The 19,021-nt window shown below is 36.7% G+C and overlaps 1 protein-coding gene across 2 annotated transcripts in view; it reads right to left on the bottom strand.

Moving 5' to 3' along the window:
• Window positions 1–19,021, bottom strand: part of piezo1 (piezo type mechanosensitive ion channel component 1 (Er blood group)) — a 143,116-nt gene that overhangs the window by 54,033 nt on the left and 70,062 nt on the right. Inside the window, exons 6-12 of one of the 2 annotated variants that reach the window (XM_073859526.1) lie at window positions 15,615–15,807; window positions 13,634–13,847; window positions 4,067–4,244; window positions 3,631–3,738; window positions 3,279–3,369; window positions 3,093–3,187; window positions 778–1,038 (exon numbers count right to left, since the gene is read on the bottom strand). In XM_073859526.1, the coding sequence (XP_073715627.1) occupies window positions 778–1,038; window positions 3,093–3,187; window positions 3,279–3,369; window positions 3,631–3,738; window positions 4,067–4,244; window positions 13,634–13,847; window positions 15,615–15,807 (1,140 nt within the window). The remainder of the gene's footprint in view (window positions 1–777; window positions 1,039–3,092; window positions 3,188–3,278; window positions 3,370–3,630; window positions 3,739–4,066; window positions 4,245–13,633; window positions 13,848–15,614; window positions 15,808–19,021) is intronic. The other variant, XM_073859527.1, reaches the window with a different exon arrangement.

Below are 19,021 nucleotides of genomic sequence, written 5' to 3'. Positions count from 1 at the left end.
GAGTCGAATGTGAATCGAGTATAAAAATCGATCCGTGAACCGGAATCGAAAATTGAATCGAAACCGAAACGTTTTGATAGCTTGTGAATCGAAATCGAATCGATCTGGAACATCTGAATCAATACCCAGCCCTAACGAAAATATGTAATGCAAAGTAATTGAATATCGGTATCGGCGCATCCATATTCACTGGGATTGATATACATGTTTGGTCTTCTTTTGGTTAAAGGGATAGTTCACAAAAATAAAAAGTACCCCATGAATTACTCACCCTGAAACCGTCCTCGATGTATATGATTATCTTTTTTCAAATGAACACAATCTGAGTTATATTAGAAAATGTCCCGGCTCTTCCAAGCTTTATATTGGTAGTGGAAGGTGCTACTGAATTTTAAGCCCAAAAATGCATCCATCCTTCACAGAAGTAATCCACGTGGCTTCAAGGGGTTAATAAAGGCCTTCTAAGGGTAATCAAAGTAATTTGTAGTAAAAAATATCCCTATTTAAAACTATAAAAGCTAGTTTATATACTATACTACCATTATAAAGGTTGGAGGCGCAGGACATTTTCTAATATAACTCCGATTGGTCGTCTGAAAGATGATAGGCATACACATCTCGAATGGATTGAGGGTGAGTAAATCATAGGCTAATTTATATTTTAGGGTAAACTATCCCTTTAACATGAGTGCTAAAAAGCTTTCTTTCCTTGTCAGTGTATGACAGAAGAAAGAATTATGTCAGCACAAGAAGCTTCCAGAATTCCACTGTCCTCACCATGGCTCCGAGGCGCAGACAGGGATACTGTGCTCGGTCCAGACCCAGCTGCCGCAGGCTCATGGTGCCGATGTGTTGAGGCAGTTCTGTCTCAAGATCCATGGCCCAGATGTACTGCAGACAACAGAGACCCAGTCCATACAGCAGGATGAATGGAGAACAAAGAGCAGCGAAACGCTGACGTGCTCGCAACATCCAAATCAAACACGACCACAGCAGCAGTACAAACGTCAGCCAGCTGTGGTATGTTATACTCCACACCTGCAGGGGGTGACAAAACAAATACATTATAAACTTCTAAAGGATGCTTTGCAAATGCTTTTATCCAAAGTGACCTACAAATGTATTAACTCTTTCCCCGCATTTGACGAATTATCTCGTTAATTAAGAAAAAACACTTCCCTGCCAATGGCGAGTTTTACGGCAATCCATATTTCCGCTATTATCCACTAGGTGGCACTCTTACCCAACAAATAAAACACTGAAGCATCCACTGACCCAAAAACAGTAAAAACTCAGTGTATGTTTTGATCATCGTTTTGAATCTGATATCTAACAAAAGTCCTTTACAAAAATGCTCAAAATTTGGTATTTGGGTCAGTGACAAAAACGGTTTGGCAAGATGAGAAATTCAAAAATCTTTTTCAAAAACTTGTTTTAAAAGCATGAATTAAGTTTATTTCAATGCACATAGCGTATTTATGTTAATTTATGCAATAAAAAAATTACATATGCACCATTTTTATGAAAGTTAAGACTGAATGGACCTGAAAATGTCAAATGGTATAACCGCCAATTCCGCCAAAAAATGAGAAATGATGGCATGTAAACGTTAATAAAAAAATCATTTTAAAATATCATTTTATTAGTTATTTCTATATGTACATTTTAATGAGTTTTTGTAATATTTGTCCTCACATATGCTGAAAACAGCTTTGTTTTCTAAATAATCTTTGACAAATGATGTAAAAATGTATGTAAAAAAAATCACATTACACTAAACTAGATGATTATATTTTATTCCACTTTTTAATGAATATATTTATATTTTCATTTAAAAAAATACTAGTTACACCAATTGACACAGACCGGTTACACCAATTTTTTTCAATTATCCCCCAAATATACTTTCAAAAAAAAAAAAAAACATTTTGACTTGGTCCTCAAAAAAAGAGAATGTATGCAAGTAATCAAAAAATTTTAACCCTTTTACATTTAATTGAACTATACGGACTTTAAATTATTAACACCACGTCATTAAGGCTGTCACAATTATGAAATTTGGCTGACCGTTAATAAATTGTGACGATTATGACAATTAATTGCCTGTTTTAGGGCCTTGACGATTATGACAATTAATTGTCTTTTTTTGTTTGTTCATGAAATAATTTTCAAACATTGTTGTGATTATGTAAATTAAATATTTTGCTAGATTTACCTAGCAAATATTAATACACATAACACATATTTAAAAGTAATTGTTTAATGAATATATCTTTCAAAAACTAAAAAAAAAAAACCTAAATTTGAAATTGCTGTTTTGGAAATGTATGTTTAACTGGCAATTCATACTCCTTATCAAAGTTTTGCAGCACTTCATTAAATGCTGTTTTTCCACTGTATTAAATGGCTTTGCAATGTATCGCGTTACATTGTCAGTCAAGGAGAGTCATTAGATACGGTCTCATTTATACAGGCGCTGTAGCTCCCCCTTGTGTTTTTTAGAGAGATTTGCAATCATTGCGGTGACCTGAGGTAAAACAATCGCAATGAGACGATTATTTAATCATTGTGACAGCCCTACACGTCATTGACCCATTTTTGAAGTAAACCTACCCATATTTGAGAGGTGATAAAAAGAGAAAAAATGAAGATAGGATGAAACTTTTCTTTTTAATCTGATATATTGAATGTTTATATATTTAAAGAAGAACATTTTCTGGAAGGCAATAAACTTTTGTGAAAAATGCTGCCACTGGCTGACAACTTTTTTTTTTAACGCTGGCGGGGAAATAGTTTAAGCTATATGCTAACCAGTATGAGCATTGCATGGGGTCAAACCCATGACCACTGCGTTGCTAACACAATGCTTTACCAATTGAGTTTCAAAAAATATTAATCACCAATTTAGTGGATAGAAATGTTAAACTATGAAAATTTAAAAGGGTCCTGAACGTTTTGTCTAAATTATTAGGTATAATTAATCACTACGAATAGCTTTGCCATGCACATGAAACACTTGCGTTGCAGGTAGGAATAAAAACAAAACTAAGATTCAATCGAGGTTGAGTTTTAAAGTTAAAGGCTTGTTTTACCATCATTGCGATCAGGGCACAGATGTAACTCTGTTGTAAAATCAGTCGGGCCACCATGCGAAAAGGATTATCACCTTCAGCCTCTGCACCGACTGCTGTACAAACAAAAAAACATAAAAAACTCAAAACACAGGAACGGTATTTGCAAACAAACAAAAATAAAAAATAAAACATGTCTTGCCCTACCAATGTCATGTTGGCTTGAACCATTGATCACAGGCTCTTTAAAGGTGTGCGATTCAGATAGCGGAGACTCACCCGTGGTCAGAAGCATTTGCTAAACCAAACAAACAGCAAACATGGTTGTTTTACACATGATGTTAAAGCAGCAAATTTACTTCCACATTTGATGTCTTGAAAGAGTTGCATTGCAAGTGTGTTATTTGTGTACAATGGATATTGACCTGTGGTTTTACCTATGACTATGCATTAAAATAAAGCAATGTGCATTTGCACAATGCGTTTGGAGGACCAGATGTACTTTTTAAGTTACTAGTAAAGCTCCGTCTGTGGTGATGACTGAGATCTTAACTCTTACCCGTGTGTCATCTTCACAGCTTTGTCTTCTTGACTCCCATTGCTTGAGCTCTACCTGCTCTCCCGTCTCACCCTGGGCTCCCTTAGGACCTGATTCACCCTCACAGGTCTTCATAGTCACAAAGACATCACATCATGTGATTTACTAAAACACTTAAGTTATTTATTTACACAAGCAATGAGACAGACGTTACTTAACAACTTAACAGCATAAGAGAGATCGGGTTGGGTTACAGGTCTGTTCTTCACACAACACCATTGTATGGTTATAAATGAATATAAGCTACTTATGTGGTATTTATTTCTTCTTTTCAGGGCTTTCTGACAGTAATCCACTTCTGTGGTATTAAAAAACATTCATGCCTGATAAAAGCACCATTTAAAAGTGAGTAAATACTAAAAGTGTTATCTGCGTAAATGAGTTTGTGTAAAAGCACCTTGTTGCTGTCATGGTCTTGACCGTAACTGCTGATTTTAAGCACGACGGTTACAGAGATGTACAGGAGGAGGAGAATGCCTGGGTTAACATACACCGGCCAGTCGTGATCCACATTGAGCGTGACGCCAATAGACGAACAGTTTCCAGGTCTGACAATATCCTTCAGGCCGAAAAGTCTGTGGGAAACACACAATAAACATGTTTGGTTTTACCACGTGTGACAGAATCAGTCTATTTATCAGGCCTCATACACACTACACACTTTCGGAAGTGACAACCGCATTTAAATGCGAGAGTGAAACCCCTAAATGTTGAAAATGTGAAGATTGTCACAAAGATAACCGCGATAACATGTTCTGCCGTCTCACGTGCTTATCACTCACAGCTTTGAACAAAATAATTTAACAGCATTATGTTTTGCAATAAACCTCCGTCTTGGCGGAGGCTTTCATGGCGATAGTCATGACGAAAGTTGGCGAATGGTTATTATTATTATTATTATTATCATCATAGTTTTATATTAACACAATGCATGCTTTTCCTCACATGGGGGTTTGTGGGCTTCACTTTACGCGGAGAGCTTGTAAAGAGAGAATTCCTTCTTGCACGTACCTGCACTTAATGTGCGCGTCTTGGTTTCCTTCTACCACTAAATCCAGCGCGCCGCGTCATGAGCAGCTGCGCTTCTCTTTGTCTCACGTGCACGCGCTCTCGCCTCTGTCCGCAGTCTAAACATAAACTAAAGTAGTAATCCTCATGTATTTGTTCAGTTTAATGCGTTTCATGCGAGCTGAGGCAAACTTTACTTTTTGTTTAAAATATAACCCGCTGCATATTAGCGCCTCTCTCTCACTCTCGCGTACGTGCAGAGAGCTGCGCTCTGTCTGAAGTCAGATCACTAGGTATTAATCCTGTTTATTATATGCATTTCAATGAGTTGTAGCAACACGTCCCTCGTGTTTAATATATGATTGTGTTTAAAATATGATCGCGTTCAGCTGGACCGATGCGTTTAAAAAGGCTCCTCATGAGAGCACCACTGCTTGACACGTGTAGTCTTCTGCAAAGGCACTAAACCAATGCATTGAATTGTTTGTATGTGCGCGCACGTGTGTGTGCGTGCGCAGATGCATGTTTTTACAGTTTTTAAGTAATCATGATAGGGTTTTAATGACGCGCTCGCATTAATGGCATCAGGTTTAAGAAGGTTGCGGTCATGACGGTGTTGCTCTTGTTTTTTTTTGTCCACCTATCAAGTGACTTGTTATAATGAGTAAAAAATTAACATATAAAAAAATGAGTAAACTACTGCCCCCCCCCCCCCGATAATATCGTGTATCGCCGATCTCACAGGCTGACGATAGGACGATCTGAAAATAGGGCATATCGCCCAACACTACTCCAGACTTTGTTTTTCAATGTCTGGTGGGAAAAAAAGTAAATTTAAGCAATTTTTACATTTTCATGCTTGACATTTTTAAAACCAAGTTTTCGTGAGAATCACCCACATACCGTTTTGGGGCATAACCGTTAAGGCTTTTTGCTCATGAAGCAATCAAGATTTTGGTGTTAATAAAGTGCGATGGTGCCGGTCCCAATATTTTGATCTTTGAGGTAAAGCATTTGGATTTATTTCGGCTTATTATTGGATTTTTCCTGTTCCCTGGTTTTTCGTGCAAGATCTGGCAACACTAGTCAGCAAACGCTCGTGCCTCTTTTTCTGCACAGCGCATACAGAAGACTTTTTCCTTTCTAGTTATTTATTTTTTTCAGGAGAGAGACCCGTCATGTCCCTGATGCACGTTTAAACACTTCATTAACTAGTTGTTCAGTTGGGTTATGAACACACTATGCATAGTTTCTGTAAATGCGGTTGTGACTACCTGCATTTTGCGGGAGTTAATTTGGTTGTAGAATGCGGTTGTCAGTCCCGTAATTACTGAATTGTGTGTGTACAGAACAGGATTAAACATTAAAAGGTGAACTGACAACCAAATTAATATGCTGTGTGTACGGGACCTCAGTGACCAAGCAACCTTCCAGTCATTCTTGTGAATCTAAAACTGCAATTCATCGACTGGCCACTAGAGACAGGCTCCTAAAGGGAGTCAATCCCATACATCAGGGGTCGGCAACTGGCGGCCCGCGGGCCAAAAGTGGCCCGCCAGCAATATTTTCTGGCCCGCCGGATTAATTTGAAGTCCGTTTTTTAATTTTTTTTTAATCAGACTTTTTTATTTTACAATAACAGTTTACAAAAATGTCCCCGTGTATCATTCCTTCATTCGTTTTTTCAAATCAAAACCAAAAAGAAAATAAAGAAAAACGCCTTGTTTTTCTATTATTTATTTCCTGAACTAAAATCAAACGACTCGTTTTCTGAATGTGCGCTCAGATCACAAATAAAAAAATGAATGAAAACGGGTTCGGACAAATTTTAATTGAACACCTTAGCAGACATATACCAATGAAATAAATTTAAACAGATCAGGTAGCCTACTAAAAGATTACATTTTAATAAGGGTTTTAATAAGGGTTTGAATAGCAACCATGCTTTCCTGTAAGTCTCATTCGCTTACAGTCCGACTTTTGAACTTTTTTCATTATTATTTATTCGCGTATATTATTATTATTATTATTATTTATTGCTACACTGACAAATAGCAAGAATGTCCTGAAAAAAACGCGTATAATAGCTATCTTAACGGGCCGCTTTTTCTCGTTCTCTTTCTCTACCAGCGCATCCGCGATCATAACTGTCATTAGAGTTTGAGCATACTTCTAAAACACAATCGATCAAATAATTGCAGAGGTATGACTTCATGAATCATTTGCAAATTTACCTCGTAAATCATGTCAATTCATCACGCGTGAAGACGTTAAACTCCGTGACATTGCAAATTACTGAAAAGTAATTGCTGGCTTTTAGAAACCACTACAAAATATGATAAAAATAAACTCTTTTACTGCAATAATATTTTAACTAATACACTTTTAAAGTAGATTTGAAAGGAATACTGTTGTTTTCTGCTACTTGAACTTGGGGCTCGAGCGACCGACCTAAGGTTCGACCTGCCTTCGAAAACAGCAAGTCAAGTTCATTAACCGTTAATTATTAAGACTAAATGGACAGGTAAATTCGTTAAAAAAATGAAAGTAATCCGCCAAAATATGGTTTTACATGTCTATTAAAATAAAGCCATTATTAATTTTCCTAACGCATAGTTCTTTGATCTTTACCTCCGTTTAAAACGTTATAAATTTGGCAAAGGCGGATGTTCAGCAATTTGAACAGCAACTCCGCAACCAACTCGGTTTATGATGGTGAGAAATTTGAGTGAGAGGCTTTGTCCTATTTAATTTATTATTTATATTTCATTATAAATACAATGAATACAATGTTAAAATAATATTTTTATTGGCACGAACACAATTTTTGTATAACATTTAAAATTATCTGTCTCTTTTCGTTAGAGACATTTGAATGTGAGATCTGGAAACGAAACGTGACGTTAAGTTTTGCGGACCCGTCAGGTCGGGAAATAAAGCGGGTGAACACAAAGTGTATGAATAGAACCTTGTCGGAGCTGGACAAAAAACAGTCCAGCTGAGACCTCCTTAAACCTTAGGTGTGTATGTGTGTGTCCCGGATAAATATTAATAAAAAAAGGAATAGTTCAAAAGTCGGACTGTATGAGTATTTCATGAGAGCATAAATGCCTGTAATATTACCACTATAGTACTTGATCTGTTTAAAATGATTTCATTGATATATTATGCCTATAAAGGAGTTAAATAAAAAAATGTCTAATCCAGTAATTTGTTTTTTTATCTGAGCACACAATCAGAAAACCCGTGGTGGTTAATTTTTTCATTTTTGTTTTTAATTTGAAAAAAAAAAACCGATTGACCGAATGATACACAGACACGTTACCATGTTTTTAGCAATTTTTAATGCCGTCTTTCGTCTTTTAAATAGGAAATAAAGACAATGCAGGGTTTATACAGAAATCCTTGAGTTAAATTTACTACTTTTTACTACCTTTTTTACTACCTTCAGAATATTTTTTAAAACCATCACGACACTGAATTGCAAGTGTTAATCAGCGACCTTTCTATTATTTACACAGATTTTGACATATATAACATACAAAAAAGAATTAAAGTGAAAAAAATTCTTTTGACTGAAATATTTTTCAGGCCAAGTCATATTCCTTTACCTAACACTTTATGTAGGCGAGACCAATAGCATTTTAAGGGGAGATTTTTTTGCCATAAATTCCATATTGAAGTCTCATGTTGCATATAGCTAGCTGTAGTTTGCAGGGCATTTCAGATTAAGGCGAAACAGCTAAATAACTCACTATACTGTATAAAGAGAAAACATGAATATCACCACCTTTAATGAATCTTTTATTAATTATTTATTAATTGTAAATGTATTTATTTTAGCATTTACTAATAATTTTTTAATCAAAGTTGAAACTGTTAACATTAGTGAATGCACCATGAACAACCATCAATTACTGTAATGACATAAACAAGAATTAATTAATGATTATATACTCTTTATTTTTCATTGTTTGTTTATGTTATTAAATGCATTTACTAATGTGAACAAATACAACTTTTTCATATCATATTATTCAGTACACATAAACAAATAATCCAGAGTCTGTTCTGTTCACACAACAGCTTACAGTCACAGCTCTAATACAGTAAGGTTATGTGTATGAATATAAACCCTGAACGAGTAACTCGAGTCAAACTCGTGTAGAATTCGCACAGGATGTCTGTAACCATAGTGACAGGTGTAAATTGAATGACTGTACTTTATCAACAAATTATTATGTTACAATAGAGGCAGCGCTGATGTGCTAGTTTGTGCGCAATGTTTCTGCTGTTTACTTTCTCTTAAGACCTAAATGGTCGTGTTTATATGAGGATATTTGCAAAGACGGGATTTTTGAGGCATGTGTGTTATTTAAGGCCAATAAAGCGGCAAAAATACGTACAACACATGCTCAATGAGAAACGAATGCGCGGCTAGCGTGAGCCCTCCTGCGACACAGAAACAGCGGACGCACTGTTGTTTGTGTTTGAATGGCTTAAAATCACATGTTTTTAAACTGCTGTGCTTAAATATATGTACAAATGTTAAGTTTTTGTGACCACACGCAAATGCAACTGCAAGAACCGACAGGTGGATGACATCAAAGTCGCGCGAGAGCATTTCGGAAGCAGTCTCCTCTTATGATTCCTCGTCAATCGCTCTCAAGGGATTTGGATGTCATCTGCCTTTTGGTTCTTGTGGATCCACATGAAGTTTACCCACGAGTTCAACAAACCCGTTGTACCAGCCACTGGCTATATCAGCATAGCATTAAAAAGCGTGCCGCGGATGATCAGTAACGTGAGAAATCATTTACCCCCAAAATACAGGACCCCTTACGTTAGTCATACTGTGCAAAGACACGCAATTACCTGTTTGGTTTTCTTAGCCCACGAACTGAAAGGCTTGCCAATCTTCATCATTTCGCTAAGCCTTTTACACCTTTTTCGATCTTCAAAACATCGGAGCCTTCCTGCATTATAAGTTTGACCATGCTAGCTGAAATAAACTTTTACCTCAAATAAAAGTGTGATACAGTCAGAAAACCCGGAGTGGATCCGGTGCGTAGTGATTACAGAACGCTTACTGCGGAGAGGGGAACGTGATTTGGCTCCACTCCAGGCTTTGATCACATCCCAGAGACGAAAGATCTTTGATTATTTGCCCAGATATGCGGGTGATTTGAACTAATTTCCAGGCATCATAACATTACAAAAGGCAATCAAAAATTTACTACCTCGTCAGATGACGTTTACTACTTTTTACTACTTTTTACTGGCCTTAATTTGGCATAATTTAATTTACTACCTTTTACTACCTTTTACAACCCCGCGGAAACCCTGCAATGTTTCTTGACAAAAGATCAGATAGCCTATACTAGGCTAATTCAAAATAAGACGTAAGTGTGCCAACAACAGTTGGCCCGCCATCTACTGGCTAAAAAAAATATTGGCCCGCGGCCAAAGTTACTTGCCGACCCCTGCCATACATAGACCCCCATGTTAAAATGTCCAACTTTACTGAAGAAAAAAATATGTTTACAGCCTGGTACAATTTTTTTTGTCTATATAGCTAATTTTGCCCTTCATGACAACTGCGAGGGGATAAACTCATCTGTTTGAATTATATTACGCTTTAAAGTTTTGGATAATTAAAGGCTACGTCCATGTTTTATATAGATTTCACGGCCATGTGCGTGTCAGTACTTTTTTAAATCTCAGTCATATTATTTATAGTTGGGTATGTAAGTTGGCAGGATACACCAACGCTTCTGGCCTGAGGATCTATTTCAGCCCTTACGTTTACTTCACCTGTCCCAACAATCCTCTACTGCAGTATGAGTTCAGTGTAGCAAACATTTTTTTCAAGCCACAAAGATGTTTTTGTCTAGGTAAATATAACGTATGATGTATGAGAATGTTATAGATGTATTTTTCTTATGGGGGGGGTCACACTACACTTTTCGTTCCATAGACTTCCATTTATACGCATGCGAATCCGTCAGACTGGAAACGCAAGATATTTCGCATTTCGGTGTGTACCAAAGATCAAGTCTGGTGAACTCTGACTTGCGAATTCGTACCACTTGGAGATATGTGATCAGCGAAAAACCAGTATGGCACGGCGTGACCTTCCTACCAAACGACGATGCATGAAGCGCTCCCCGCCCATATACGCATAATCAAAAAAATACTTGCATACTCAAAGTCCAGTGTGATGCCCCTTAGTCACACTATGTCCTGTTTTTTATGTGTTTCTGGCATACTGCATCATTTTGGCGTTCTGCTTAGATAAATTGCGCTCAGAAAAGAACTTTATTGTATTTAAGTAAAATACTTAAATTAGTACAAAAAATTATATTCTTTATGTTTTTTTCATTTACATTGTTTTATATTTGGTGTCTCTTAAATGTGTATTAGTTAAAGCAAGACTGTGATAGTGAAACAGGTACTCCTCACCTGTCCAGTGATGTCACACTTAGTTTAACTACTGTACAGTGTCCTTTATAGTTGTCACATTTTGTGCTTTTACATTTGAAAAATAACCAAATAAAATGAATGTACCATAGCACCGTCACCACACTTTCTTGTAAGTGCTACAACGAACAGACATTTATATTTATGCATTTGGCAGATGCCTTTATCCAAAGCGGCTTATGCTACGTACACACATTACTCATGGGATTTAACTTTGTGTCATGATAATGCTTCGCTTGAGTTGAATATTTTCAACTTGCGTTGCAAATAGCACATGTTTTTGCAGCAAACGCGCTGCCCAATTCGCGTAATTTGCATCTTTTCACATCTTTTCATTGAATTTGTATGTAATCTACTTGCGCAAATCATTTAATTTGTTTGGTGTGTATGCCCCATTACACTGCAGTGCAAGATAAGGGGTGGTCGCGCTGGACTTTGAGAATGTGAATATGTTTCAGACGTTACTGCGGATATGGGTGGGGAGCCTTTCGTCCATCTTTGTTTTTCGGTGGAGAGAAAGGTCACGCCTTGACATACCGGCTTAAACTGGTCACATGTCTCCAAGTAATACGAATTCACCGGTCAGAGTTCACCAGACATTAACTTTGGTGCACAGTGAAATGCACACAAGCTTGCATTTCCAGTCTGTCGCATTTGCATGTGCATGAATGGAACTCAATGAAACTAAATGTGTAGTGTGAACGCCCATGTATACATTTTGTATCAGTATGTGTGTTTCCTGGGTTTAAACCTGTGACCTTTTGGGCTGCTAAAGCAATGCTCTATCACTTAGCTGTACAGGTAAATTCCTAGCATAAACACTAAACACCTGAAGAGGAAAATTATTGGTTGATTTAAAAAAATCTCAAACTCAGCTCTGTGCCTAACCCTAAATCGAACCATAAATTTCCATTGGTTGATATTAGAGCTGCAAATTTCGACTATTTTTTCAACCGATTAATCTATCGATTATTTTTTCGATTAATCGAATAGTCTAAAGATTTTTTTTACAAATAATAAATGTAACATCTGCTATTAATGCCAACATTTTATTGAAGCATTTTCTCAATTAAACAAATACACAAACAGTGCCAGTGCCAAGGAAAATATAACAAATCACATAAAAACAAGTCCAACATTAATTCAGCCTAACATAAACAGTGCAAAAGGGGCATTATTCACCTTAAACAAATAAAATATAGTAATATTAAACAAGTAAAATAAAAATAAATCAAACTGAATAATAACTCCTTATTAAATATAAAAACATGTCCCGCTCTTTATTGTTCCAGCCCTAGTGCTAATCATAAACTAATGAAGAGTCATCATTAACTACAAAATGACTCACATGAAATCATTGTTTATTAATACATTAACTAAATAACATGTCATGTTGTACTTAATGATGACTCTTCATTAGTTTATGATTAGTACATGCATTTACTCAGCATTAGTTCAGACTGAAGTAAAAATAAGTTCATTGTGATTCATGAACCCTTATTATAAAATGTAACCATTATATTATTACTGTTAATATTATTACTATCAGTAGTAACGTTACTGCATTCTCATTTAGCATCAACTTTAACATTTAACTTTTCTTAAGTCTCGGGTAAATACAAATTTAGTTAGTATGATCTTCTAATATTTTATAAACGGCGTTTACGCTGCTGTTACTTTAAATAAACGCATGTCAGGAATACCTAACGAGACGAGCTTTTATAATATCTGCGCACATAGCAAAAAAATAAGCTATGGGAACTCCGCGCTGCCAGCTGGCTTTCAGTGCACGCGGGCACATGCCTATCTCAGTGTAACAGTAACTTATTATTTCATAACTTCTTAATATAAAAAGTTAATCATGTCCCACTCTTTATTTACTGTTTCAACATACTGCCCAGACGCGATGCAATGTCGTGTCTGTCAGGCGTCTCGCAGCTCGTAATAAACTAAGATGTAAACACAGCTGTATTAAGCACAATATATGCCTGCATTGATTCTATTGTTGTATAAAAACTTACTGTAAAAATTCAAATACTTACGCTGCCGTCGCGTCATTTTGAGGTCGGAGAGCTCCAGGTTGTTTTTTTTTAAGATGATCATGCACAGATGTTGCGCTGCTGTGGTATGCCATTTCAGTTTTACATAGTATGTGTTTTATTTGGTCTCTGCTTAAAGTATTCCCACACTTTTGATCACGTTCTGGCTGTTTGGTATAACACTTGTATTATCCGTTCGGAGCTGAAGCCGCCTTCATTTGAAAACGTAAACAATGCGACGCATGGATGCATTTCCGGCAAATCGACGTAATTACGTAATCGACGTAGTCGACTACGTCGCCGCGTCGTTCCAGCCCTAGTTGATATAAATGTTGATGCACAACACACAGGCACTTTTAACTGCGATGCTAGTAGCTATTAAGGTACTCTGCAGTCTGATGAATGTAAAGGTAATGGAGAACATTGATAAGTATTACCTGGCCCACAGGCCCGTCGGGGAGAACATATCCTGTGCAAGAGAGCTCTGATACAGGTAAAGACACACCAGGTGTCCCCCTGTGAAGAAAGCCACCATCACACACAGTGTGTTAAACCCCAAACGGCTGATCGGGAAATGGCAAGCCCACCAGGTGCACACGCCGATGAAGAGTAGAAAGTAGAAGGATGAGAAGGCGGAGGGCAAGGCAATTCCTGCAATCAAATACACATGAAGATGATTCACAATTAAAGATTTATGCCTGCAACATACGCAAGTATTTGAATGCAAATACTTTCAAGCATGAAGATCAGATTTCACACATTGCTGCATTCTGAAGTTTGTCGAAACACAATTCATAAAATAGTAGACGTTAGCGTTTAAGGATTGTCTCTTAACATCCATACGGCTTCAAGAGGTTAATAAAGACCTTCTGATGGCAATCGATGCAATGTTGTAAGAAAAATATTGAGAATTTTGATATTTGACAAGAGGATATTGAGTTGTTTGCCTAGAGTTCACCACTACGTCTCGTACGCTACATCTCGTACGCCTCGTACGCTACGCCTCGTACGCCTCGTACGCCTCGTACGCCTCGTACGCTACGCCTCGTACGCTACGTCTCGTACGCTACGTCTCGTACGCTACGTCTACGCCTCGTACGCTACGTCTACGCCTCGTACGCTACGTCTCGTACGCTACGCCTCGTACGCTACGTCTACGCCTCGTACGCTACGTCTACGCCTCGTACGCTACGTCTACGCCTCGTACGCTACGTCTACGCCTCGTACGCTACGTCTACGCCTCGTACGCTACGTCTACGCCTCGTACGCTACGTCTACGCCTCGTACGCTACGTCTACGCCTCGTACGCTACGTCTACGCCTCGTACGCTACGTCTACGCCTCGTACGCTACGTCTACGCCTCGTACGCTACGTCTACGCCTCGTACGCTACGTCTACGCCTCGTACGCTACGTCTACGCCTCGTACGCTACGTCTACGCCTCATACGTCAAACGCCGGAAACGCACTCTCTCATGTTAGACTTTGTGCATGCAACTATTTTTCAGATGTTACTGCGAATATGGGTGGGGAGCTCTTTGTCCATCTTTGCAGTAGAGAGAAAGGTCACGCCTTGACATACCAGTTTCTACTGGTCACAAGTCTCAAAGTAATACGAATTCACAGGTCAGAGTTCACCAGACTTGAACTTTGGTATGCGGTGAAATGAGTTTGCATTTCCAGTCTGATGCATTTGCATTTGTATGAATAAAAGACAATGGAGTTTAGTGTGAACGTCCCTGTATACATTTTTTATCAGTATGAGTGCATGAAATGTTGTGCTGCTAAAGCAATGCTCTACCACTGAGCTATACGGCAGTATGCAATTTTGCCAAGCAAGATGTATTCTTGTATAAACATCTTTTGTTGAAACTGAAAAATGTTGGAGAATTTCGATATTATACAGAGGATATTGAGTTTTTTGCCTAGCCCTATCTGATTGAACCTGAGTTCGTCACTGTGCCTCGTACGCTATGTCATACGCCGGAAACGCACTCTCTCGTGAACGTGTGCCGTCTTTACTGGAAGCTAGTTATTTGAGATTGTAAAATTTTAAATATTGATATTTTTCTTACTAAATTTAATTTATTACCCTCAGAAGGCCTTTATTAACCCCATGGAGCCCGTGAATTATTTCTGTGAATAGACTTTTTTGGGCTTCAAATCAGAAGCACCAATTATTAACATTATAAGGCTTAGAACAGCTAGGTCATTTTCTAATATAACTCTGATTGTGTCATCTGAATAAAGATAATCATTTACATCGAGGATGGCTTGAGAGTGAGTAAAGCATGGGGTAATATCTATTTAAAATTATGTCAGCTTTGGACTTGATTTATGACAACGCAATCTAATGCATCCGTTTCCTATTTCCTGTGTATTTTCTTGTATGTTTAGTTTAAGCTGTTTCGTTCTCTTACCAGCGAGTGCCAGCAGTGTGACGGCCACCACGCGGCCCATGTTCCTGAGGAAGCGCTGAGCTGTGGCACGCAGCCGGGCAGCTAACTGCGCAGCTCCACTGCTGGAGTAAAGACCCTCCTCATCCTCAGTCTCACTACACGACATCGTTCTCTCATCTTCAACATCTTCATCTTCCTCTTCTGTTTCATCCCCCTAGAGAAACAGAGACCAGAAAACAAAAAAAATAAGGGCTATTAAAATCGTGCTGCAAGGCAATGCTGGACATCAACAGGGTACTTGTGTCTTGATTTTCTAAATAACCAACAAGATGTCCATGGTCAAATATTAAATAAATAAATATAAATATATAAACTCTTCATATATATATATTGTGCATTCCAATTAATATCAATTCAACTGCAGTCGTTTTTTTTATTTAAACCTTCATAACTTAAAAAATACAGCTAAGTAGCACCATAAAACAAAATAATAACATGATAACATAATTATAAACATAACAAAAATGCTAAAAAATGGATTTATCTTGTTTTGCAACGAAACTCTTCATATCATATATTCTCCTTTATTTTAAAATGACTAAAAAGCTTTCATTGAAACTCCATTAAAGAACCAAAACAGAAGGGAGTATTAAGAAAAACCGCTGGCCATTAAACAAATGCTTTATGATGCAAATCCACAGCCCTTTACATTGTACATATTTTATTGCCCATAATATTTTAAAACATATATAAAGCTAAGTGCTCAGAGAGACTATGGGTGTGTCTTTAACCATAGGTATGTTTGGCACGATGGTGGTAATGTAGATTTAACTTCCTAAAAACACTTTCTAAACTCACTACTGTAGTTTATTGAACCTATTAATAATGTTTAATGGTGCATTAAAAGCTAAATTTTAAACAATTAAACAAATAGAGAAATATTGAATACTAGTAATTGTAACATTGCTTCTCTAAAAGTGGGCTGTTATTATGTAGAATAGACTTTATGACATTATTTTTGAATGATGAGTGAATTTCATGTCTGGATAATCTGGAGCCTGTGTGAAGCTTGTGTTGTAGGACTCTTTTAAATGGTTGTGTTTCTGTTCAGAGGTGTTAGGGTCATCCCTCATTCCACAGGCTAATGTCACCTTATTAACACCCTCTACAAAGCTAAACACACAACCTCAAACAGCCTCAAAGTTTTTGGAACGAACCAATTTTCAAGCCAGTCATTGCTTGGCTACTGTATTACTTTTAGTGCCATACAGTGCATTCATGCTATACATTTTTATCATTTTGTATGTTCCCTAGGAGTGGAACCCATGACCTTTGCACTGCTAACACGCTGCTCTACCAATTGAGCTACAGGAAAGTATTTTGGCTCTGGACAACTGGACACAGAGAATAAAACAAGCTGTGATCTGGCAAAGCTGGTTAGTCTGCTATGTTTTGTCAGTTTAAACTCTCTAAACAGCAAGCCAACCAGCTAAACAAAGATTCAATGCCATAACTCCTTGAAAACTTTGTTCAAGTGAAGGTTTTTCCTCAGATTAGTGTACCGCCTTGGAAAGCTGTAAACAAACAATTTCCTGGCATTTTCCTTGGAAGTTGTGTGGTCTTTGATCATATAAAAATGTCTGTTTATGCCTTACAAAGCATTCAGCTCCCTGCTTTGAATTATAAATCACACAATGCTAAATATATTCAACACACTGTAAAAAAAATGTGTTGACTCAATTTTGCTTTGACTCAGTTAAGTTATATGTACTTAAAATTTTAAGTAGCTTTAACTTGAAATGTTTTGTTGTGATACTCACAAAACTATTTGTTTAAGATAGACAACTTGACAGTGTAAGTTAATGATTTTTAACCAAACTTACTAAGTTAGAAATAGTTTGGTAATTAATTTTATTATCACAACAAAACATTTCAACTTGTAACTACTTAAAATTTTAAGTGAATGTAACTTAACTCATTCCCCGCCAGCCTTTTTAAAAAAAGTTGCCCACCAGCATTTTTTGTGGTTTTCATAAAAGTTTCACAAAATGCCTTCTAGGAAAATTTTCTTCTATAAATATATCTAAATATACAAATACATCAAATGAAACAAAAGAACAGACCCTCTGCTTTCAAACAAACAAACAAAATGGTAAAAAAAAGGTTTCATCCTTTCATCCTTAATTGTTTTTCTTTTTTATAACCTCTTAAATCTGGGTAGGTTTCTTAAAAGTACAAAATTCTGAGCAAAAAGCTGAAATAATTGCATTTTTGTAAAGGAATTTTGTTAGAGATCTGACATTCTTTGGTCTAGAAACATAATCTTGTTTTTTTTTTAAAGAAGACACTTTAAAGTTTTTCACTTAAGTGTTTTAAGTTGTGAATATTAAATTTAAAAAATATTTATACCCGTTTATTACATTTATTTTACATAATAAAAATAAAGTATGTATTTTATATTTAAAGACTCAATTAGTTCTTAACCAAATTTCAAGCTAAAATCAAAAAAAAAATGATGTTTACCAACAAAGGCCACTAGGTGTCAACTGTTAGCTGCATTATCTTGTTACAAGTTAAAAAATTACTGCCTCTGCATTGTTATTAATGCAAAAAGCTTTAAAATATGAAAACTACCTTCTTAGAGCTTTCCAATGATATTTAGTTTGTCAAGATTTTTGAAGATTCATAGATTCATTTATATACAAATTCATATGTACTCTTACGGAGTAAGAGACAATTAACAAAATGACTGTCACTATACAATTTCTATCAACTAATGGCATTGAAATATGAAAACCACATTCTTAGAGCTTTCCAGCAATATAGTTTGTCAAGGTTATTTCAAGTTTATAGGATATTAGTGCTATAAATATATAATCATTCATATGATGTTTCTGTCACATTTTTAGTGGTTTTACCAGCAAAGGCCACTAGGTGTCAACAGTTATCTTGTCACAAATTAATAAATTACAGCCTCTGAATTGTTATTTATGTAAAAAGGTTTTAAAATATGAAAACTACATTCCTAGAGCTTTCCATCAATATATAGTTTTTCAAGATTATTTCAGGTTTATAGGATATTTATAAATAAATATGTAATAATATGGCGCTTTTCCATTGCATAGTACCCCACGGTTTAGTTTAGTTTGGGTCGGGTCAGCTTAGGTTTGGGAGCTTTTCCATTGGGTGCAGTACGTAGTACCCAATACTTTTTTTTCGTACCACCTCCGTTGGGGTTCCAAGCGACCCGAGCTGATACCAAACATGACGCGAAAACACTGTAGATCACTGATTGGTTTGACAGACTCGTCACTACAGCGTCATCGCTATAATGTAAATATTAGCTTTAGCTTAGTGCTAGCTTGCTGTCTAGAGGAAACATGTTGTCTTCTGTTCTGCTATAAGTTCCCAAACTCTCATTTAGCGAT

Source organism: Misgurnus anguillicaudatus, chromosome 21 (genome assembly GCF_027580225.2).
Source record: "Misgurnus anguillicaudatus chromosome 21, ASM2758022v2, whole genome shotgun sequence".
Lineage (NCBI taxonomy): Eukaryota > Metazoa > Chordata > Actinopteri > Cypriniformes > Cobitidae > Misgurnus > Misgurnus anguillicaudatus.
Note: the sequence above shows the minus strand (reverse complement) of the source record. Positions and strands in the feature narration are given on the sequence as shown.